Here is a 23,242-nt window from a genome sequence, read left to right on the forward strand (position 1 = left end):
TGATACACATGTAGTTAACGAGAGCGAAAACCTAAAAAAAGAACATAAATAACATGGAATATTAGAGCTATTGATTGGCTCCTTTAGTGGCATTTGTTAGTGAGCATTCGAGCATATCCTCGCAATTCTATACAATAGCGATATACTACTAGTTATACTTGGTGACCATCTCCAGAAGGGCCTCATTCACCTCCTTTGGGTTGGTAGCATTCAGGTAATGCGCACCCCCGTCAATCATCACAAGTTTAGCCTCCACAGACGAGGTAAAACGTTTAATATGTTCCGCAGGAACGATCGTCCCAAAAGGAGTGTCTTCAGTTCCCTGATCGATTTGTTAATGCACGAGCCATGTACATCGGTAAACATAAAACTTACCTGTAGCCAATACACAGGGCATTTGATATCCCCGATCCGAAGTAGGAGCCCATCCCTCTCCAGTAGGCAATTAAGTGCCATCCGAACCTTTTTCCGGCCCTCATCGCCCTTATACACTTCCTTCAGGGTCTGAGTCCAGAATGCGGATCTCGTTTCGGTGGCAGCGGCACCAAAGCCAATCCCCCCCCACCAGTCCGCACCAGACGTCATCCACAACAAATTCGGGCGTAGCCGAGGGGCTGGTCCACTTCTCATAAAACACCGTGAGATTGGCAGCAGGGTCCCAGCAGCCCTTGGACCGAGAATCCAAGGATTCGTAATCCATCGAGGTTCCGAGGGGCATAAGACCGAGGATCTAGCCATATGTTAGTACTATTAGTTTGGCTCTAGGGCTTGGCTTGGGGCTTAATCAGCAGTCCATTGACTGCCGAGGTCCTCCCCGGGCTTGAACCTACCCTGTTTGGGGCTAGGAGAGCCATCCTAGTCACAATCCACCCCCCCTGACTTGTCCCTAGGACGAAGGCCTTCTGAATGCCAAAGTGGTCCATGACCTGTAAAGCCATATGAGCAGAATCCCAGTACGTAAAATGTTCCGAGGGAGAACTGGTTGAGCCATGGCCTAATGGCTCGATGGCCAGAAGATTCATGGCATCAGTCAAGGCCTCATCGTTGAATTGGTCATGGTAGAGAGACACAGTCATGCACATCGAATTAATGAGTACGCATGTCGGCTTGGAAGGGTCGTAATGGTCCTTAGAGAAGGCGTATCCGGCCTTGATGCCGCCAAGGTGTGGAACTTCGATAGTCTGAAGCGCAGCCATTTCGTAATAGTCAGTGGATTTCGAGTTGAATGTGTGATTCATCTACAATCTGCCTTGGAGGGGAAAGAAGTCAATACGCTACCTACGGGGAGTTAGCCGAGTTAGCCCCTCCATATTTTCCTTCATGTTTGCAAAATATTCTCTGTATGGAGCATGTAAATCCCGGGAGTTGTGCACGCTCGGTGCTTCGTCCTAAATTAGCTATTGATCTCCGGATTGACCCTGTGGAGTCACTTGGACAGACCGGTTTGTCGGGATTTGATTCACCTCTGCACAATTAACGGCAGCTCCAAGGCCCGTTGTATTCCGTAACAAACCTTCGAAGCTGCCGGGTGGTGGGGCCGGACGCTTTATGAGATATTACTGGTACATCCGCCTTCCGTGTTGAGGTATCTGTGACAATCGCCACATTTAGTCCATCTCCGTAGGGGTTTTCAACATACTCCGTATACTTGTCCATGCGTATGGAGTGCAGAAACTGAATAACATTGTGCAACGGTCCGGAAATACGTTTGACCGATCCATTTTAGCGCTGATCGTACGGCGTACGTTGTACATGGCATGATGGTATGGAGTGCATACTTGATAGTTGATAGATAGTAAGTTAGATAGTAAGTTGATAGATAGATCTCACCTCCTAGCTTCGAGACCGCGGTGTACCTATGTAATACATATAGATAGGAAGTTTATCTGATAGAGACCCGCTTAACCCTTACTTGCCGTGGGGTGGACAATCGTCAAAATGTTTCTTGCCCTGTAGACCTTGGCGGAGTTGTAGCCTGCCGAAGGGAATTGCTACAGACACGGCACGTTTTGCTAGTAGCACGGCACATTAGGTAATATTCCCTTTACATAATCAATTTTGACCGAGATCGTTACCATACATTACCACAGCAACTACATTACTTACTACTGTAGCAACTACATTCTATCTACTACTGCTTCATTACTATAAGAACCCGACCATGAATCAATTCTCTCTAGTCAATCTTATTGTGCTTTTCATCTTATTTACATGCTTTTCACACTCTGCAGGAGCGGATTGTATGGCCAATTTCTCCACAATTTGAGCACTTCGAGGGTGCTTTCTTCTTAGTGACCTTTTGGTTTGATGTTTTGATGTTTTGATCTGATATGTTCTCTTGAGCTGATCTGCGAGTTGGTGGTGGTAATAGAGGATCTAGTATTGGCAGATACATAGATGACTCATTACTAAGGCCAATCCTCCAAAATTGATGGATATCGCTTAGTGGGATTGGTTGATGTTTTGTTAATAAACTAGCGATTCGGTGGGCACACGGAAGGCCCATTGTCCTAGTGAATATATTAGTGCAGTTTGATAAAGGTGCTTCGGGGGTAGCTCTCTTAGCTATAGCAGCTTGATTAGAGATTAAAGATATTGAATATCGTGATGTTCTCTTTATAATATTCGAATAGAGAAAGTGGGAGCAGAAATTTAGTCTCTTAATCTTATCTTCTGTAAGATCAGATTCAAGTCGCTGATACTGAGCCTGTAAAGCATTATTAATTCTCTCAAAAACATGAAGCATATCACCTGAAGATCCCCCTATATACTTTTTTAAAAAAGCGTGAGACCCCTCCACTCTTGATGTAGCCCAGTTACCAAGATGAAGATATTGCCCTACCCAAGCCCTAATAAACATCTCTTTATAGGTTAGCCAAGTACTTTGAATATATCTAAGAGCATTAGGGGCAATTTGATTAAACTGCGTTGTGAACTTAGCTAATTGAGCATTATATTCATCAATATTTGATGAATTAATTAGCTCTTTCTATGACTTGATAAAAGCCTCAAATTCCTCATTTGAAGAGAAATATTGCTTTGTCTTTGCCAGCACATTCTTATTAATATGCCAAATGCATAGTAGATGTGGGCTTCTAGGACAGATAGATTTAATTGTACCTAATAAAGCAAGATCTCTGTCAGTGCAAAGAACTGGAGAAAAGGGTAAGGGGTCAAGCTATGAAAAAAAAAGTCTGTAAAGTCCACTTATAGCTTTCTTCCTGCTCATTTTGCATAAAGCAGAAAGCAATACTATAGGATGAATTCGATGGCGAGAGACTAATAATATGTAAAAGAGGCATCTTATACCGATTCGTCTTGTAAGTACAGTCTAATAAAAAGACCCTATTATATTGATTAGCATACTTAATTGATTCAGGGTGAGCGAACATAAAAAATTGAATATGACCTTCTATATCTTGTTTAAATGCATATTTCCATTGATTCTGAATTAATATCTGTTGAAGAAGTTTAAGAGGTAAGTGATTCCTAAGCTTTTTCTGTCTTATACTACCTCTTATATTATAAATATCTTTTGGTCTTATTAAGATATCAGGTTGATCCTTTCTTAATAGACTTATAATATGCTGCGGTCGAGATCCAATATCTGATAGATGTTTAATAGTTTGATTTTGATCTTTAGTAAGCTGTGGACGCCTTGCCATAGGATGCCCTATCATATTATTAGTAGCTGCATGATTATGATTAGGATTTCTTACCTGGATTTCCCATTGATTAGTATCAACAAGCTTCTTTGCATAAAGGCGGAATGGGCAGTTCATCCGTCTAGTACTTGTCTTCCGGCGTTTTGCCCCTTCTGGGGCATCAATATGATCATGGTATATACCGCCTCTATCACAACCAAGACAAATATTCCTCTCCTTAGCGGAGTTGATGATAGTGATAGCATAACCATGAGATAGGGCATGCTGTCGTATCGAAGTAAGGAGTTGCTCTCTAGTCTCAAAGACTTGCTCAATTGGTGGCTCCATGATTAGGTGAAATCAAGTATCAATTGGATGAAGTAAGATCAATTGGATGAAGTAAGATCAATTGGATGAAGTAAGATCAATGAGAAGATAGAGTGGTTCTTATAGCAGAAGTAGATAGAATGTAGTTGCTACAGTAGTAAGTAATGTAGTTGCTGTGGTAATGTATGGTAACGATCTCGGTCAAAATTGATTATGTAAAGGGAATATTACCTAATGTGCCGTGCTACTAGCAAAACGTGCCGTGTCTGTAGCAATTCCCCCTGCCGAACACTATATTACCTAAGCGAGATTTTTCGATATCAAACAAGACAAACACCTTCATCATTGCATCCCAGCTCGACGAGCTTAAAGCTTTTGTTCATCATTGCCAGCCATAATGGGAACAGCAAAGGCTCGTGCTCCTCCAAGGACGCCCGCAACACCCACACAGCCTGTGGAGACGTCGCGATATCTTCCCGACAAGACTTTTATTATCGACAATGGCGCGTACATGATCAAAGCGGGCTACGCTTCTGATGCCCCGGCCTCTGATGATAGTGTTTCCGCCTGCTCATCGATCCCCAATGCTCTCGTCAAAACCCGCGATAACAAGATCGTTATCGGCGCACAGCTAGCGACCGTCAACGACTGGAATGAGGCTATGTTCCGGCGCCCGGTGGAGAAGGGATATGTTGTGAACTGGGAAGCCGAGAGAGAGATTTGGGACCAGTCTTTCTTTGATGGGAAGCCGACGGCTCGGAATCGGAATCATCACATCGCGGACCCGGAAGACACTACCCTTGTACTTACTGAGGCGCCGAATGCCTTGCCCATTTTACAACGGCACGCTGATGAGATGGTTATGGAGGAATGGGGATTTGGGGGATATGCGAGATGTTTGGGTACGGTAGTCCGATTATTTTGTGCTGCATATGATCCTGTACTGACCGGAAGTCTATAGGTCCAACCCTCAACGCATGGAACGAAATCCATTCTCTCTTCGGCGATCCTCTCTCCAATACATCCGGCGCATCTATCTTACCAGCAGATTGCTTACTAGTCGTCGATTCTGGCTATTCGCACACCACAGTGACTCCGGTTTACAAAGGCCATGCTCTTCAACGCGGAATCCGAAGACTCGATCTTGGAGGCAAACACCTGACAAACTACCTGAAGGAGATTGTGTCAATGAGACAATATAACATGGTGGATGAATCATATATTATGAACGAAGTGAAAGAAGCGGTCTGTTATGTTAGCAGTGACTTTGCTGGTGATTTGGAACAAACGTGGAAAAGTGGTCGAAAGCGCCAGAGTGGCCCCGAGGAGGGAATCGTGTTGGACTATGTGCTTCCAGACCCGAACGCAAACAAGAAGGGCTTCATTCGACCACATGATCCTCTTCTTCACGCCAAAAAGAAGAAAGGAGCGGTCTCCGGGCTCAGCGCAGAGGTGTTATCGGAGGATGTACTGGTGCTGGGTAATGAGCGCTTTGCTGTCCCCGAGCTTCTATTCACCCCCGGAGACATTGGTATGAAGTCAGCCGGTATACCCGATATGATCCTTCAAAGTTTGTCCGTTCTGCCTACGGGCCTGCACTCTGCCTTTTTGGCGAATGTTCTTGTTGTCGGAGGAAATGCTTTGATTTCAGGATTCATGGAAAGACTGTGGGTACTCTAGATTCAATTGGTTGAAGTTTCTACTAACAAACTATCTTTTCACAGAGAAACCGAATTGCGACAGATTGCCTCTGCTGAATGTGTTGTGAGAGTGCGCCGGGCTAAGGAGTGAGTAGTCATTCATATAGTTATCTTGATTCTGAAAGTACTGACATTAGTAGCCCTGTTCACTCAACATGGCTGGGAGGGACTCGCCTTGCTGCAAACAGAGAGGAACTCAGCAAGGTATCCATCACTCGCCAAGAATATCAAGAATATGGGTCAGGATGGGCTGTTCGACGATTTGCCGGCCTTGTATGAGGTCCAAGTCGCTCGAACAGTCTTTGTGGGATTAAGTATGGGAGTTTTTAACAATGGCCGAAATCGACAGCATTTATAGCATTTAGTGATACCCTAGTTTTTAGTGTCAATGGTCAATGTACAAAACTTTTGGAAGGAATATATAAATTCAGTTGAAGGCTAGAACACCGTGGTCCTCGCATTACGATATGATTATTCGCTCTAATGTTGGAATAAGCTGCGTTTTTACCTGTTCGGGAAATCCCCAGATTTATGGATCCACGCCTGTTCCCTGTTCATCTCTATGTTAGGGCTCTTAGCTTGAGCACTCTGAAGACATCTCCATGGTTGATTTGCCAGTCAACAGAATAAAGCAGACTCGCAAGAAGAGTTGGTATTGCCGAAGCCCACTTGATATACTAACTACAAGACAGCAACCCCTAGAATGTAGCCGTCATCCTATAATTAACCATGGGCTGTTCAGGAACAAGAAAGAAAATAGTGTTTGCTCATCCATGGCTAAGTGTCCAATCCATATATGGTCTGAAAGATGGGTTGCGCCCTGCACTTTTACATAAGAGGACGTCTTTCAGGCCCTGACTCTGACAACTGGCTATACACTTTGTCCCTCTTTGAAGGGCCCAGTAATAACCCCAAAAATTGCTACCCAAGCCACGGCAAAATGACCAAGAGTCGCTTGTCCATCCGACTGCTCCTAGACTACTTGGAGCGAGTATTCGTATCCAAGAAAGCGACCCAGGAAGTGGGCCAGTCAGTAAAGCACAAAGCTAACCGAAAACCAATTAACGCAATACGTTAACCCTTCACAGGTGCACAGGGTGCTTCCAAAAGGTCCCAACGAGCAAATTATTAACTGCTCCCTGTGAACACCAATTCTGCCCCTCATGCCTCCGACGATTGTCCTCAACAGCCTTGAACAGCCCGGAGATGTTCCCTGCAAAGTGTTGTTTCCAAGAAATCCCCGCGAAAGAACTCATGGAGGTGATGAGCTCACGAAACAAAAAGCGCTATATCATTCGGTGGGAGGAGAACAGTATCCCTGCTTTAGAGCGCTTGTATTGTCCTCGGGCGAGGTGTGGCCGATGGATCCCCCCAAAGAGCTCGGAGGCACGGTTAGGATATTGTGTTTGTCCTCATTGCCGGGCAAAGGTTTGCTCCAAGTGTGGGGACCTTTTCCATCTCGGCTGGTCGTGTAGCCATGACTCTGAGACGAAGGCGACATTGGAACTGGCAAAGGAGAATAATTGGCAGAGATGCTCCAATTGCCTATATTTGGTGGAGAAGGTCGATGGATGTAACCACATCATTTGTAGGTGTGGGCATCAGTTTTGGTATGTTCATGCGTGCAGGTCCTAGGCGAAACGTTAACGCTAATCGGAAACTAAGTTACCTCTGTGGTCAACGCGGCCGATGTGAATGTCCCCCACGTGGTATCGAAGATGAAGACCTGGATACAGATGGGGATCTTGATATTGATACAGTGGTCGCTGCAATGGAGCAAGCAGAATCGGCAGATGAACCTTGTTGGTGGGAGGGCCAGGCTTAGAGAAGGGATGAGGGCGGGTAATCAATATTTATTTTCAGCAAATTGCGATCTAGATTAATATGATGCAGGAAGGGTATCTTGATCGAAATGCTTTTTTCTCCATCTCGGACACGCACAGCACCTAATAGTCGTAGAAACCCTTGCCGCTCTTCTTGCCGAGCCAACCAGCGTCCACCATACGACGCAGGAGACCAGCAGGTCTGTACTTGCTGTCACCAGTCTCCTGGTGGAGAACGTTCATGATTGCAAGGCAGGTGTCGAGGCCAATGAAATCAGCCAAAACGAGGGGGCCCATGGGCACGTTGGTGCCAGTCTTCATAATGTTGTCAATATCCTCACGGGCACCAACGCCAGTCTCCAGACAAATCACGGCCTCGTTGATGTAAGGCATCAAGATACGGTTGGCAAGGAAGCCAGGTGTATCGGCCGACACGGAGGCCACCTTACCCATTCGCTGGACAAAGGCAATGGCAGTATCCATGGTCTCCTGGGATGTTTGGAGTCCCCGGATAATCTCCACACCCTTCTGGATGGGAACAGGGTTCATGAAATGCGTTGAGATGACCCGGGAGGAAGCCTGGAGGTCGGTAGGATCCGCGCTAGTGGCAGCGGCAATCTTGGTGATGGAGATGGAGGAGGTGTTTGTTGCGAGAATAGCATGCTTCGGGGCGATCTGGGACAAGCTGGCAAATATCTTTGTCTTCAGATCAGGAACCTCAGGCACAGCTTCAATGACGAAGTCGACTGCGGAGAGACCCTCCAGCGTCAAACTCGTAGAAATAAGCCCACGAGCTTCATCAGCTGCCTCTCGAGTAAGGCGCTGCTTTGCTACATCCTTTTCGAGAAGTTTATCTATTATCCAATGCTATGTCAGATAATTCCGGACGATTGCAGAGAACCAAACTGGAGCTCAGCGTACCGGCAAACTTGAGGCCCTTATCCAGAGAGGCCTGCGAGGTATCAACAAGGGTTACTGGGACCTTTGCCTTTTGTGCAGCAACGAGCGCAATTCCCAAGCCCTGGAAATTGTTAGACCTGCATCGTGGTTGTATATTTCGTGTTACACACCATTTGGCCTGCACCGATAACGCCCAGTGACTTGACCTCGGCTGCGCGGACTGCAGAGGTTGAGCAGAAGTTTCGGGCCACCGTAGGGCCTCTGCGAAGGGAAACAAAGCGAATAGTAGAGGTAATCATGGCTGCAGTGGTTTCTCGAGCTATAGAAAAATTAAATAAAGGAGTGAAGGAGGTAAGTGAGAGGAAGCAACTCGGTATACTGCTATGACTTCACGTGCTTTCGGACGTCATTGTCTGGTACTCGACAGTGGCCATTGAAGCATATATCTCACCGCCTTGTACTTCTCCATTCAAAATACTTTTCTCACACGTAATATTATAGATAGATGGGTATAAAGCAGAGCCGAGAATAGTAAGTCTTGAGTAGAAATAATGGGGCTATCTGCTATCCATATGATTCTGAATATGGACTGAAAGAGACATTGAAGCCGAAGCTTAAGTATCTATAGACCTGAGTATTTTGCCAGATATTGTATTATGGCCGTTAGTTTCCCCCGTAACGGCATCGGTTATCTTCGGCACTTTGGCGGCATCCAGTTTCTCCGAACCGCCGAAGCCGAACACGCGTCGACGCGTTCCCATTCAACTCGATTCGGGAAGCAAATTAATGGGGTATCAAACTAGCCCACCATGGATGAAGAGGTTGTTCCTCTAGGACACGACGTGCAAGTCGTGGACCCAGACGTGCGTAACTATGTTTACGGCCTGGTTACTGCTGTGAGTTCACTTTCCACTTTCTCCTTTAACTAACTCTTGGGTCAATTCACTGATACGCTTGGTTATCTAGCTCGGAGGATTCAATGGGGAAAATGCCGACCAATACATGCTCGGAGATGATGCTCTGGCATGTCTACGCGACATTAAACGCTGGTTGAAATTGTACGATGAAAAGAATAACCGGATGGACGTTGCGCGGTGTCTTGGAGAGGCCAACTTGATCAATGGTGATCTGCTTCCGATCCTCTCGCTCTGGTGGGCTAGTGGACAGAATAGCAAGCATATGACCAGAATTGCACTGGCGTGCTTGGAACTTCTTGTTCCCTTAACATGGCCTGTGGAGTTTCATAGCCAGATGACAGTCAACCACCACCGCCACACCCCCTACATCCAACAGACACAGGTGCAATACAAGCGAGGTATCCTCAGATCCGGGGGATTGAATCTCCTTCGCGCAGTCATTCGAATTTCTCTTCCAAGCATGGCGACCCCTCGATCCGAACGTTCAACCCGAGAGGAAGGAATCCTCAAGCTCATGTTGTACTTGCTGCGGAACATTGCGATCATATCACCCAATACCCGACTTGCTGCAGAAGGTGACGAGGAGGAGACATCCAGATCGGCGACAATCAACTCCTTCCATGAGCAAGATGCATTCGCACTTCTCCTGACCATGTGCTCTAATGTCGGCGAAGACTTCAACCTTCAAGACATTCCTCTGATGGAGACACTTTTCCATATTGTCAAGGGTGTCAACGTTGAGAAGTTGTTCATGGACGACGAGCAGAGAACCGCCAAGCGAACCGACGAGCTCAGCGATCTACTCAAAAAGGAATCATTGGTACGGAGGGAATACGCGAAGAATGCGCCTACACGCCATGGAAGATTCGGTACAATGATCTGGGTCAAGCGAGACGATGCGAAGGTGTCTACTGTCTCTGGACAAGGTGTCTTGCGGGACGACCAGACCACACTACAAAAGATGGACGAGAGCAAAAAGTGGAATAAGCCTCGACCGCGTCGCAGACAAGATGATGTGATCCAGAACAACAACTTCAATATGCCAGCTCACCTTAATTCCGAGGCCAATAAGAACTTAAGGACTTTCGTGGAGGAGTTCCTGGATTCTGGGTTCAACCCTCTATTCACCCATGTGCGGAAAGCAATTGAGCGTGAAGCCGAGCGTGTGGTACCACTAAATCATCTCCAATTCTTCTATACAGTCGGTTGGTTCCTGGAAGCAGAGCGCGTGCGACGGGCTCGACAGCTTCGCCATCGCACGTCTCAGAATGGAGGAAGAACCAAAGATATTGAGCCCGATAGTTATGGTCTGGTCGCTGGCGTCCTGAACCAAGAGATGTTCATTTCTTTGAACCGGGCTATGCAAAGTAGCCTGGACAACAAGGAATGGGAAGACCTCAATGCTCAGATGCGCTGTTTCACCCAGATTCTGTTGACTGTCCAGGAAATGGCAGTGTCGCCGCTAGAAGAAGATCAGGAAATCGCGGAGAACATCCAAAACCGAATTTTCTATGAAGAAACAACTCATGACCGGATTCTTGCTATTGTGCGCGGGTACAAAGACCAAGGCTTTGGCTATTTAGATGCCTGCACGGAGTTGGCACATGTGTTCCTGCGAATGCTGGAACGGTATTCCAAAGATAATGCCGACATGCAAATCCGCTCTCGGCGAAAGGCTAAGAGAAGGCAAAAGAAGGCTGCCCAAGTCGCCGAACAAGAGGGTGAAGATGATGACGAGGAGCGTGACTCTGAAGATGAAGACATGGAGGAAGCTGCCCAGACCATCAAGGAACGCAGCTTTGACTTTAAGCGATTTGCGGCCAAGTTCTGCAATCAAAACTGCGTGGATACCTTTATTGCGTTCACGGGATTCTACCGAGAGCTTAACTCTGAGCAGCTCAAACGCGCCCATCGCTATTTCTACCGGATTGCATTCAAGCAGGAGATGACTGTCTTGCTGTTCCGTGTGGATATTATTAGCCTTTTCTATCGTATGATCAAAGGCCCGGGCTCCATGGACTCAAGCAAGCCTGTGTTCAAGGAATGGGAGGAATTGGTCCGGCAAATAATTCGACGACTGGTCAAGAAGATCGATCAGCGTCCCGCCTTGATCACTGAACTGCTATTCAGCAAGATCAACTCAACTGTCTACTACCTTGAATATGGACATGAGAAGCAAACGATCTCCACCTACAAGCGTCCCCCGCCGGACCTTGTGATTACATCGACAGATGCAACCACGAAGGAAGCGAAACTGCACATCGTGATTGGAGCTCTTGTTCTCGATGGTAGAGCGGACCTGGTAACATGGATTAAGGATGTCTTAAGCTCCGCAGCCTCTGAAAGAGAGGACTGGGAAACCCAAGAAGAAGCTCGTTGCGCCGATAACCCCGAGACTATCAGCGTTCCCAATCCGATGATTAGTATGTTCCCCCAATACCCTGTTTCTCGATTGCCACTAACAAAGAAACAGCCGTCAAAGGCAAAAACGAGTTCGTTCAGAATTCCATGTTCTCGAACGCAAAGCTACGTTTGCTCATGACTGTCATCGGACTCGAGCGACTTGGCGTTGAAGATGTCTATGGTGCCTCTTGGGTCATTCCGGCCTCCCTCAAATCCGATGACTTGCGTGAAATAATTTCCGAAATCTTAAAATCCCTTCAAAACCCATTCTCCGGAGATCCAAATGATGATCCTCGCAAGCACATCCAACAAAAGAACAAAGGAATAGGCCGTGGCAACACGATTCAAGGCACACTTGATGTCAACTTCGGATCCGAGTCCGAAGGTGAGGACATCCCCGATGGTCCTTTATTCCCGCCGAATCCGCGGTCAAAGTCCAGTGCGCTGGATGATCTTAAGAAGAAGCGTAAAAAGAAGCAGAAGCCCACTACTGAAAGGGAGCCATTGGACGATGAAACGATAGAAGCGCGGCGTGAAGCGCGTCTATCAAACGCACTTTCTCGCCAAGCGAAGATCAAGAGTGATCTATTCATCCATGCCAGCGACGAAGAAACTGATGAAGAAGCCGACAAAGAGTTCTTCCGGCTTGAAGAAGAGCGGCGAGTCAATCAGGCCAAAGAAATCAAGAAAGCCATGCTCATTGGCACTGTCGAACCCCCAAGCAAAAGTAAAGGGAAGAAGTCTGCCGCTCGCAAGCGGACTAGCGATACAGGCACATCTGCGGCTGCAAAATCCAAGCGACAACGTCGCGATTCTGGTTCTGCTGCTAGTGGCGCTGAGAGTGATGCTGATGGCGATATTCTTATGGCGGAACTTGACGCTCAGTCGTCTCACTCCCAGCAGGAGATCTCTACTAGCCACGGCGCTGGAGAGGACGAAGACACTCCCCTCACATCGGGTGAGGATGATCTAGCTTTTGATGATGATTTCGCTTTTACTCGTGATCCCCCGAGCAAGCCCCAGGCTACGGAGTCCGAGGCTGTAGACGACGACGAGGAAGATGCGCCTGTGGCTCCAGCCCGGAGACGTATGCGTGGTGGATTTGTGATTGAGAGTGACTCTGAATAGTGGTTTCACTTCAATATGGGTGATATGTTTCGATTATGATGACCTGATGAGGCGTTTGGCATTGAGATGGAAACGGAATTGTAAAGCATCGGATACCTTAGCTCAATGAGAACAATTTTACGACCTAATATTTCCTACCCGCCCAGTCACCGAGACAGCCAGGGTCCGTGCTTGATGAAGCATTATAAAATACGAGCTTCCCCACACTTGACCTCTACTTAGTCGCAGGGAACCCATCTCTTCCTACTGACTTCCAAGATGGCTGATAACAAGACTCTCACAGCAGTGTGTCACTGCCAAAGCATCCATTTCACCATAACAATTCCCGCAGTCGCCCTTCCCCTCAAAGTCCACATATGCCATTGCAGTGTCTGTCGCTACACCCATGGCACACCATGTATTTTCCACGCCCCGCTACCAGCAGGCGTAGTACCACAGTTCGTCACTCCTTCCAGCATAGACAAACTGACACCCTACAACCATGCCGAGTCCCAGGGAACGCGGCATTTCTGCAGTACCTGCGGCTGCCACATCGGGGATAAGTCACACGATGACGGGGGCTGGGTGATATCTACGGCTATCTTCTCTGAGCCAAACCAGGGTCTATGGGAGATGCGCTCACATGCTTTTACAAAGTCCTCGCTTGATGGAGGGCTTTCCGCAATATTCTCGCATATTGGTGGTCGCCAGCTTGATGTTTTTAACCCTGAGACGTCACTGGACGTTAGCAAGTCCGGAGATTGCACCCGAACAGGCGCAGACGAAAACGAGGATGAAGAATTGCGCGCTGAATGTCACTGCGGTGGTGTTTCGTTCTCTATCGCCCGTCCTAGAAAGGAATTCCTCGCTAGACCTGCGAGCGAGGGATGGGTTTTGTCAAGGGACACAACCAAGTGGCTTGCGCTTCTTGATCTCTGTGATGATTGTCGTCTGGTCGATGGCTCGAATGTTATAGCTTGGATGTTCGTTCCGGTTGATCATATATCTCCGTCTCCACTGGGAGATTTGATTATCGGGTCGTCGAAAAGTTACAAGTCTAGTGAAGAGGTACTACGGACATTCTGTGGGACGTGTGGTGCGACGGTGTTTTATAGCTGTACAGACCGGCCGGGGATAGTTGATGTGGCGGTTGGCATTTTACGTGCACCGGAGGGGGTGATGGTTGAGAATTGGGCACTGTGGAGAGAGAGGATTAGTTCTGGGGATGATGGATTAAAGTATGATCATGACTTTAGTAAAGCGTTCATTGAGGGACTGAAAGTATGGGGGAATAGGAGGGGTATGCCGGAGGATTTTGTTCTCCCACGAATGTAGAGGTTTATTATATGTCCACTGTGCAACGGTCATAATTCAATTGTTCTAGAGACATGAGACATGAGTCTATTCGCAGTCTAGTGTGACGTTTGACGGTGAGTCAAAGCGAAAAGTGGGGGCTTACCAGGTTGTAACTATAAAAACCCATCTGACATCCCCGTTGATGTCCACAACATATCAATATCCTATTATCTCAATATCCCAACATGACTCACCTCAAATTCGTCACTCTCGATGTCTTCACATCAACACCCTACTCCGGCAACCCGCTGGCAGTAGTCTTCCTCCCAGAAGATGACTCAACCGCTCTAACGCAGAGCCAGAAGCAAACCATCGCACGGGAATACAATCTATCAGAGACTATCTTTGTCCACCCAGTACGCGAGAAAAGCAAGCGCACCATCGACATATTTACCACACGCCGCGAACTCCCCTTCGCAGGTCATCCCACCATTGGCGCAGCCTCCTGGTTCCTGAGCCACTCAGCTGACCCCGCGGATGGCGATGGCGTCACCACACTCATAACCAAGTCCGGCGAAATCCCCATCTCCGTCCAGAATCGCGAGACTAAATACGTCGCTGCGCAGATTGCGCACAATACGCATATCCACGCAGCGCGGTTTAGCTTGAAGGAGTTGGTTAGGCTGCACCCGACGTTGGCACCGTTCTTTACGCAGCCAGATGTTACTTTCCCGGTCTTTTCCATTGTCAATGGAATGAGTCAGTTGTTTGTTGAGCTTCCTTCGCTTGAGGCGCTGGCTGCTGTGACGCCTGCGACCGGTGGTGAGCTGGTTTCTGCTGAGTATCTTGATGAAGGGTGGAGGGCTGGGATCAGTGTGTACTTCTTTGTTCGGGATGTTGAGGATAGTATTTTAAAGAAGAAGGTCATTCGGTCCAGGATGATTGTGGGAACTTTGGAAGATCCCGCTACTGGCAGTGCGGCTAGTGGGTTGGCGGCGTACTTGACGCTTACGGAGGGCAAAGCTGGTCAGAATTATCAGTACCATGTTGTGCAGGGTGTTGAGATGGGACGCCGGAGTGATATTGGTGTTGGGGTTACGTTGGATGGCGACAAGAAGATTGAACAAGTTGTGCTGATAGGCACTGCTGTTAGCGTATCTGAGGGCAAGGTGCTGGTTCCTAATGTCTGAATAAAATAGTTGTATCTAGGTAAAGCGTTTAATGAGTCATAATACAATATTTCCCTTTGTTCTCACCAGTATGTAGTGTATGTAGTGTATGGAGTATGCTGCGCCACAGGCTCTGTGTAACCATTTCCTCTTTGAGTCCCCGCGAGGCTGAAAGCTGACTGTGACGTACTCTCAGCAGTCATATTAGGCCCCAGACTACATTTGACCAAATTTATAATTCTACATGGATAGCCATGTCTGAATGATTTAGTTATCTGTATTGTATCTTGAAATTTGCAAGTAAATGGCGAAATCATCTTCAGAGCCTGACTTGGAACCTAAACTCCGTCGGTATACACGACGTCGAGAATTACATCCCACACCGAAAGGGGTCCGACAAGCAAGATCAAAGGCAAATTATGTACAGGATACACATCTTATAGAGCCCCGGGAACATGAAGAGTCTCCCCTTTTCAAGAGGTATGAACCCTTACTTCCTATTATACCTTCTACTCCTAACATTGGAATTTTAGATTCTTCTCCCTTCCACAAGAAATAAGAAATAACATTTACGGAAAACTTCTCGTCCAGCCATGCAAATTTGATCTATATCACTCAGACCCATGCAAAATGCCTATGCTCCGTATAAGGCCAGGCCCAGATCCAGATCCCTGGAATAGAGACGGCCCTCAATGTGCCAATTGCCATAGCTACGTCTGGAAGCAGCCACAAGTCCCGATATTCCAGTCCCCAGCACGGAGCCAATGGGCAAAACCCCATAAAAACGCCTATCTCTGTGATAATTGCTACTGGGACCTCGACGGAAACGTGGAGGGAATCCCGTGCATGAGGTTTCTACCATGCCTATGCGGAAGGCGTGATAATCTAGCCATCCTGCTCGCCAGCAAGAGGTTCTGGAACGATGCTGCACCGGTCTTCTGGTCGGAAAACTGGTTTGCATTTGAGGACCCCTCTCTCCTAACGGGATTCTTGACTGCTATTCGTCCACAAGTGAGATCGTGGCTAAGGCGGATATCGTTTATGCCTATTCATGCTTACAACAACGATGAAAGCCCTAGGACATTTCCGCGGTATCGAGATCCAATCTGGAATGGGTGGGATGATATGAAGAGCTGCTGGAATTTACTGAGACTGTGCGAGGGGCTGACAGAGCTGGAGCTTGATGTACTGTCTCTGACGCGCAAGGAATGGGCTCAGGCCATTCGGCTAATCCATGTCAAGAAACGAGTTGTCTTTTTCTGTCTTTTGGACCTAGATGACATTACGTCTGTGTCTGGATATTCAAGGAACTTAATATGGGAGTCGCATGCTATGAGGAAACGGTTCGATTCGCCCACGACTGCTTTGCTTATTTCTAGTATGATTGGTGAAAGGGCCATCAGAAGGAAAGCCTTGATAACTCATTACTCCGAGAGTACGCTACATGAAAGATGTGGTGATTATGGGGTGGAGTTTACCGAGAAGATGATCGAGGGCCGAATGTGGAATTCATGATATCGTGGGTCAAGCACGGCGTTTTCTCGCCACTTATCTACTTCAAAGTTTCTTCTCCTCGACCAATTGCCTCAACACCTTGATTGTCCCCTCAACCGCCATCTGGCTCATCTTCTTCTCCTTCTCGAGCAGCGCCGCTAACTCCTCCTCCGAAACACCTGGGTGTCTCCACTCGAAGATATACGTCATGTATAGCTCCCCACCGGCTCCTTCACTGATCACATTACTGATTTTGCTTCCATTCGGCTGCTCAAAGTCTACACGGGTAGGCTTGAATGTTGTGACGGTCTCTTGAACTATTTTCTGGGTTTCACGGAAGAGGACTTCACGAACGGTGACGGGGTTTCCGGTCAATGAGTCGACTGATTCACTGACGACCTTGGTGGATTGGATCGCTCCTGGAACGAAGGTCTCTGCGGAACGGATCTTGAGGAGGAGGCCGTTCCATATTTGTTCGGGAGTTACAACGGGTGTTGCGCCTGATGGGTTGATTGGGGCGGTGAATGCGATGTTGTTGGTTGAGGACATATTGAGAGGATGTGAAAGGAAATTGTCTTAATGATTTGGGTTAATGCTATGAGAAATTTTGACTAGGAACCTCGTCTGAGCCTGAGGCTCTTTTATACAATCTGCTGCGAACGGCAATGACAACATCGATATGCGGATAAGGTGGATTGTAAGCTCGGCGTTACCAGGGGCCGATGAGCCGGATTTATAATATTTCTGCCTTAAATGTAAGGCTGAAATTTTCCAAATCGGAACACGCGGGGTTTTTGTAGACCAGAAATGATAAAGCAAAGATTTTTTTGGATGTCCATGGAAAGAACGAGAATTTGAAAATGCGCAGCACATGGAAAATGAGGGGGTTCTGGACGATAGTAAATTTCCCGAGTAGGCTGCTTATATTATTCTTCTGGAACGGACTCAACATTAAATTCAAAAAGCAAAACATTCAAGATCCTCAAGCACTTAGAGCAGTATCTTGTGTATATCAATTTGTTTGCATGATGTACCGAGATGGTGGACAAGATTGATATTTCAATCATCGTGCCGGGGTTCGTTTTTTTGTCTCATATAGTTCAACGCTCAATGAACTCGCAGTCATGACGAATATGGGAGCTAAAGAAACAATTTAGTCTGGAGCATATCTTCCGTCTTTTTTGTTAGGTTGGTGGCTTACCTAGGATCTAGGATATTATCACACCTGGAATTAGTAAAAATCCGAACCTGCCCATGAGAAGCCCGTAGTAGCCGAGTAAGAACGCATGAGATCCACCAAATCAAGAAACGGCATTATGCAAGAAAGAGTCATTCTGCTGAGTACCGGGAGTTGAAGCATGAATTCTCAGATAAACCACTCGCTGATAATTCCGAAGTTGTGTTTGAACAAGATGACTCCATAATATACGTCCATGGATGCTTCGGAAAATGGAGGCCGGAAGATAAGGTTGCTTTAGTGTGGGGCATCCCGCATTTTGTCCACGGGTCCTATCTTTAGTTCACCTATCATCAGCCCTGAATTGAAAAGATATATCTTAACCGTAATATAGCGTTGGAACTCCCCAATTCCGGACTTAGTGAATGATGTCCTTAGCAGAGTCCTGCACATCAGACGCCTAGGAACTCCGGAAACTACTATTTTCAGGGTCTGATCTAACCGACCTAAGGGATAACGAGCTTGTTTGCACTTTCCTAGAATATCGAAGTCTCTGACGAGAGACTAAATTTCCATAATTGACGATATTATGGAAATAAACGAGAGGGAACCGGGCGTTGTAGTTGTTGAATTTCCGACGTGATTACGAAATTGGATGTTTTCAAAGTGCTTAGATAGATCCCACAAGCTCCTATGAACTGCTATATGACAATAATCTACAATTACTTGTTCTCACCAGATGCAACACATCCAGAACTGTGTGGGAAATGGGCATTATAGTACCAACCCGTTGTGTTTTGAGCCTCGAAAGCGACTGGTACATTCCATTTCCTGGACATCTAGGACCTAAGAGGCTACGCCCGGTGTACGAATTTAGCCAGCACGGAATCCGCTTTCCACATTAAACCGCTGGTCAACCATATACTATGATCATCATATATCGATAGAGATAATGACATAGGAAGCGGAAGCCAAGAACCGATCAATAACCAGGGCTCGATTTGAAACGACTTTCTCACCACGGAAAATACGATCCGGGAATGGCTCAATACATCTCTGAGCTGAGACTATAAGTTTCTCACTATAAATCCTTCGACTAAGCAATAGAACCAAAGACCAAATTCTCAGAACCTCTGAAAATAAAACAAGATCACAAGACCAGAAGAGTCACCAGTCCACAAACATGGCCGTCGCAGTCCAATCCGCCCCAATCAGCCTCGAGGCATTGTCTGACAACATTGATGCCGTCAATGTCTACAAAACGGACCTTCAACAAGAAAAGGGACTTTACGATGAATCTGAGTTCGACAAGTCCAAAGACAAAGCCGGATTCCGTCAGTTTGACGATGCTTGTGACCAAGTCAAGAACTTCTACGCCCAACAGCACACCCTTCAGACGGTGGCATACAATCTGAAAGCACGCAACGATTTCAAAAACAAGACTCGTGCACACATGACTGTTTGGGAGGCGATGGAAAAGCTGAACACATTCATCGACGAATGTGATCCCGATACCTCCGAGTCCCAGATGACCCATCTCTTGCAATCCGCCGAAGCAATCCGTAAGGAAGGAAAGCCTCGCTGGATGCAGCTGGTCGGTCTTATCCACGACCTCGGCAAACTCCTCTTTTTCTTTGGTGCTAAGGGACAGTGGGATGTGGTTGGTGATACCTTCGCAGTTGGCTGTGCCTTCGACGATAGGATTATCTTCGGCAACAAGTCCTTCAAGAACAATGAGGACTACAACAGCGAGATTTACAGCACCAAGTTTGGAATCTATTCTCCTGGCTGCGGATTGGACAACGTTATGCTTTGCTGGGGCCACGATGAGTACCTTTACCATATTGTCAAGGACCAGTCTACAATTCCCGAGGAGGGCCTGGCAATGATTCGGTACCATTCGTTCTACCCGTGGCACCGGGAGGGAGCGTACCATGAGTTGATGAATGAACATGACCATAAGATGCTGGAAGCTGTTAGGGCTTTCAACCCTTACGATCTGTACAGCAAGAGTGACGAAGTCCCTGATCCAGAGAAGCTGAAGGCAAGCTCATCCCTTCAGTATTTTGATTCTACTGCAAACATATGCTAACGTGAATATTAATGAACAGCCTTACTACATGGAGCTCATCGATGAGTACTTCCCCACAAAGGTCATTAGATGGTAGTTGAACTTTCGTGCGGCCTGTTTTTCAAGTCTGTGCAGAGAATATGCTAAGGAATGCCATTTGAAAGAAGTTCACTATTATCTATAACCCGTTATGTCTATCGTTTGGAATAAAACTAGTCTTTCGTTTCTTCTATTCTGAGATATGATTTACTAAGTGGTCTTGATTCCGAGCCCACCAGACTTGAGGTGGTAGTAGTATAACTAGCTTCACGGTAGGAATGATATCCACATTTCACGCTCCCCTGCTCCTTCGATTCTCCGTGGACCTCCGCTCGCCACACAATAGCATACCCCTGGTCCAAACACACACCAGTTGGTGCTTCCATCCCCTCCAGGGCTGCAAATTTCATCCATTCTATCGGATCGATTCTCTTTTGTCTCGGTTTATGAAGGATAAGGACCAGTCTATAGCACTCGACGGCCCAGGAAGGTCGACCTCAGGAGTTCTGTAGGAGTAATCCTGTCTCAGGGGTGTCAGATTTCGGTCTGTCAACGGGCAGTTCGTTGGTGGGGTAAGGTATGGACGAAATGTTCCGATCAGCGGGCTGCTATTGTTTCTTCTGGCAGGAAACTTCAATCGATGAAGACTAAACTCCAGCATTGTGGTTTAGACACTACCAGCTTGCGAGCCCCTTAGCCCTGTCAAATCCCCCTCTAAGCTGCGAATCCGGATGAACGACCTTCCCTTCCAGGATTGTGTACTTCACGATCCCCTCACAATGCTCCGGTTTGACCCTAGCCAACCAGATCATCTGCTGTTCTTTCTTCCGATAAATCAGCACATTTGCAGAGAACTTATGTCCTCCAACGTGAGAGACGAAATAAATCCCCACGCCACCAGGGCGCTCATCATCCATATCTCGGTAAAGATCATGTCCGCGCAGATGTCGATCCATCTCCTTCTTGATTAATGGCGCTGTAATTCCACAGCGCGCATCACGCCGCTTATGCGAGCATAGCAGGACTACGTAGTCATGTGGACATGGTCGGGAACTCAATCGTGGACTGCTGATGGATTGGGTTGGGCTACCCACTGGCACGTCAATGAACGTCTCGACCACGTGCTGGACATCTGAGTAAGAGACGTCATCCACAAAGGTAAACGATGGTAGTAGGAGCACTGTTGTCTTAGAGGTATGAGGCACCTCTCCACCCGGTGGAGTAAGGTTTGACGCGGAGATCATAAGGCGCTTTTTGCACGCAATTAGCATATTTCCAAGATTTTTCTGTCAGATCAAATAATAAACAAACCCCGTGCTTGGATTTTGCGTTGGATTTGAACGCCTCCATTAAACTTCCATTCTCTTGTTCGACCTTCTGAACCCAATCTGTTTGGCCTGTGGCAACGAGTATGTGCGCGTGGAACTCTTTGATAAATCCATACATCGGAAGACTGGTGTCAATCTTGACGTTTTGTGGACATTTTACAGTGCAGTCATTGCAGTCGGAACGGCAGTCGTCTCCGTCGACTTTCGGATCGACTTCGGGAAAGATGTATTTTGGGCGTCTGCCAGTGATCGCCAATAGTGAGCGAAACATGGTATATACACTCAAGCCTTTATTGTTGAAGTAGGGTATGAGTTGAAAATTATGAACGTGTGTGTGTTGTGACAAAACAGTTATTATGTTGGGGATATGGCAGAGTTCGCAAAGAAATAGAGCTGCCTTCGTATGAGATAAGAGAGGAAGAATGGAATAAGACAGAAATTAGCCTAGCTATCTACGGCAAGGCTCCTTTTACTTCTCCCTTCAAGACATCAATTGAGGGCCCAACATTATTTTGAGACATCTCAATCAGGCAAGCGACGGGACAGGGCTCGGATTTAAGATAAAGTTCGGACTTAAAATCTCCATTGGGTAAATATACCGAAATACGGAGTACTTTCGAGCCCTTCATTTTTTCCGCTCCGAGGCTGCCATTGCTCTGTTTATCTGCGCAGGGCTTACCCGCTCGTGCATGGAACGGTGTGGATACAGATGGGTTGTAGGCGTTTTGCGGCTGCGGATGATCTGCAACTTCATGGGGTCTCGGAGCGGGATCGGTAGAGGGAGTGGGGGAGATATGCTGTCAGGTCGCACTTGGTGGTACCTATATTCCTAGATAGGTAGCTGATATAATGAGTAGATCATTATAAGATACCTTGTTCAAAGGCGAGAGATATATAATATCAACAGAATCTATAATCTTCCCAAAAGAAGCCCCGAACTCGATCGGATATTTTGCTCGGCTGAGCCAGCAAATCTGGTAATCCTCGGATATATCGGGCTTTCCCCGTTTTGGTAATCTCGCAGTACGATGCGACATGGTGTATATATAAATATCACTCTGCTAGGATATCGAGAGCCAACAAAACCAGAAGCCCTTTCTTCAGAAACGAATATTCACCAACGCTATATAACCCTCACTTTTTACGTACAAACATAATGACCGATTTCAAGACCGACGACTCCAAGGCCCCGCCCTACACCTCTGTCGACCATGTCGAGCTACTCAATACCGAGAAACAACAGCAAAAACTGTGAGTCTCTAGAAACCCAAACCCCCACAACTCTATTTCTTGTTAGAACGCGGCAGCTGCTAACTAAAGTCCAATTAGGACAAGCCCCAAACCAGATTGCTTAACCCACGGGCCCAGCCAAGTCCCCCTTCTCGATCATGAATTGCAGAAACCGCAGGCCAAAGACATCATACAAACACTGGCAGCTGCATTGAATGATATGGTAGATGAGAAGAAGTGCACTAAATGCACGGTGGAGAATATTTCGACTCTACTCACCGGCCACGTCCGGGATCTCAGAGTTGCCAAGCAGAATGGGGTGTGGTCTAAAGAAGACAAGAAGGCTCTCAAGACGGAGATTAAAGGTCTTCTCAAGCCAGTCAAGAAGGATGTGAAGAGCTTATGGAAGGCTAACTAATGGTTGTATTCTTTGCTTTTGGATCAAGATAGCACCTACGCAAGTGTATACTAGAAGGTGTTCTATAATGTAATCTCATTTTCGGAGTTTTTATTTAAAATGGCCAATAGACGGAGAGAGAGAGAGAGAGAGAGAGAGAGAGAGAGAGAGAGAGAGAGAGAAAGCCAATTAGACTTTCATACCTGAGAGTAACCTTGGA

General features: G+C 46.9%; 12 protein-coding genes across 12 annotated transcripts; 7 read left to right on the top strand and 5 right to left on the bottom strand.

Moving 5' to 3' along the window:
- Positions 1–148: 148 nt before the first annotated feature.
- On the bottom strand, positions 149–1,196 carry N7487_006453 (alpha/beta fold hydrolase; the record flags this gene model as incomplete). The annotated part of the gene is made up of 4 exons (XM_056874200.1): positions 149–322; positions 376–504; positions 566–730; positions 831–1,196. 4 exons carry the CDS (start codon positions 1,194–1,196, stop codon positions 149–151), a joined length of 834 nt encoding a protein of 277 aa, XP_056731920.1.
- Positions 1,197–4,368: 3,172 nt separating this feature from the next.
- arp6 (actin family protein) lies at positions 4,369–5,950 on the top strand (the record flags this gene model as incomplete). The annotated part of the gene is made up of 4 exons (XM_056874201.1): positions 4,369–4,873; positions 4,933–5,638; positions 5,696–5,758; positions 5,812–5,950. The coding sequence occupies 4 exons, from the start codon at positions 4,369–4,371 to the stop codon at positions 5,948–5,950; spliced, it is 1,413 nt and encodes a 470-aa protein (XP_056731921.1).
- Positions 5,951–6,962: 1,012 nt separating this feature from the next.
- On the bottom strand, positions 6,963–7,172 carry N7487_006455 (uncharacterized protein; the record flags this gene model as incomplete). The annotated part of the gene is made up of 1 exon (XM_056874202.1): positions 6,963–7,172. One exon carries the CDS (start codon positions 7,170–7,172, stop codon positions 6,963–6,965), a length of 210 nt encoding a protein of 69 aa, XP_056731922.1.
- Positions 7,173–7,617: 445 nt separating this feature from the next.
- On the bottom strand, positions 7,618–8,693 carry N7487_006456 (3-hydroxyacyl-CoA dehydrogenase family protein; the record flags this gene model as incomplete). The annotated part of the gene is made up of 3 exons (XM_056874203.1): positions 7,618–8,348; positions 8,416–8,515; positions 8,565–8,693. The coding sequence occupies 3 exons, from the start codon at positions 8,691–8,693 to the stop codon at positions 7,618–7,620; spliced, it is 960 nt and encodes a 319-aa protein (XP_056731923.1).
- A 510-nt stretch (positions 8,694–9,203) lies between these two features.
- tof1 (putative DNA repair protein (Tof1)) lies at positions 9,204–12,842 on the top strand (the record flags this gene model as incomplete). Its single annotated transcript, XM_056874204.1, has 3 exons — positions 9,204–9,290; positions 9,361–11,734; positions 11,785–12,842. The coding sequence occupies 3 exons, from the start codon at positions 9,204–9,206 to the stop codon at positions 12,840–12,842; spliced, it is 3,519 nt and encodes a 1,172-aa protein (XP_056731924.1).
- Positions 12,843–13,100: 258 nt separating this feature from the next.
- On the top strand, positions 13,101–14,156 carry N7487_006458 (uncharacterized protein; the record flags this gene model as incomplete). The annotated part of the gene is made up of 1 exon (XM_056874205.1): positions 13,101–14,156. The coding sequence occupies one exon, from the start codon at positions 13,101–13,103 to the stop codon at positions 14,154–14,156; it is 1,056 nt and encodes a 351-aa protein (XP_056731925.1).
- A 206-nt stretch (positions 14,157–14,362) lies between these two features.
- N7487_006459 (PhzF family phenazine biosynthesis protein) lies at positions 14,363–15,307 on the top strand (the record flags this gene model as incomplete). The annotated part of the gene is made up of 1 exon (XM_056874206.1): positions 14,363–15,307. One exon carries the CDS (start codon positions 14,363–14,365, stop codon positions 15,305–15,307), a length of 945 nt encoding a protein of 314 aa, XP_056731926.1.
- A 609-nt stretch (positions 15,308–15,916) lies between these two features.
- Positions 15,917–16,801, top strand: N7487_006460 (uncharacterized protein; the record flags this gene model as incomplete). Its single annotated transcript, XM_056874207.1, has 1 exon — positions 15,917–16,801. One exon carries the CDS (start codon positions 15,917–15,919, stop codon positions 16,799–16,801), a length of 885 nt encoding a protein of 294 aa, XP_056731927.1.
- A 42-nt stretch (positions 16,802–16,843) lies between these two features.
- N7487_006461 (SRPBCC family protein) lies at positions 16,844–17,329 on the bottom strand (the record flags this gene model as incomplete). The annotated part of the gene is made up of 1 exon (XM_056874208.1): positions 16,844–17,329. One exon carries the CDS (start codon positions 17,327–17,329, stop codon positions 16,844–16,846), a length of 486 nt encoding a protein of 161 aa, XP_056731928.1.
- A 1,811-nt stretch (positions 17,330–19,140) lies between these two features.
- Positions 19,141–20,125, top strand: N7487_006462 (inositol oxygenase; the record flags this gene model as incomplete). Its single annotated transcript, XM_056874209.1, has 2 exons — positions 19,141–20,001; positions 20,069–20,125. The coding sequence occupies 2 exons, from the start codon at positions 19,141–19,143 to the stop codon at positions 20,123–20,125; spliced, it is 918 nt and encodes a 305-aa protein (XP_056731929.1).
- A 616-nt stretch (positions 20,126–20,741) lies between these two features.
- N7487_006463 (sucrase/ferredoxin-like domain-containing protein) lies at positions 20,742–21,666 on the bottom strand (the record flags this gene model as incomplete). The annotated part of the gene is made up of 2 exons (XM_056874210.1): positions 20,742–21,317; positions 21,379–21,666. 2 exons carry the CDS (start codon positions 21,664–21,666, stop codon positions 20,742–20,744), a joined length of 864 nt encoding a protein of 287 aa, XP_056731930.1.
- An 885-nt stretch (positions 21,667–22,551) lies between these two features.
- Positions 22,552–23,043, top strand: N7487_006464 (uncharacterized protein; the record flags this gene model as incomplete). Its single annotated transcript, XM_056874211.1, has 2 exons — positions 22,552–22,646; positions 22,725–23,043. 2 exons carry the CDS (start codon positions 22,552–22,554, stop codon positions 23,041–23,043), a joined length of 414 nt encoding a protein of 137 aa, XP_056731931.1.
- Between the last annotated feature and the right edge of the window lie 199 nt (positions 23,044–23,242).

This window comes from Penicillium crustosum (genome assembly GCF_028827405.1).
Source record: "Penicillium crustosum strain IBT 35664 chromosome Unknown utg000002l_segment0_segment0, whole genome shotgun sequence".
Lineage (NCBI taxonomy): Eukaryota > Fungi > Ascomycota > Eurotiomycetes > Eurotiales > Aspergillaceae > Penicillium > Penicillium crustosum.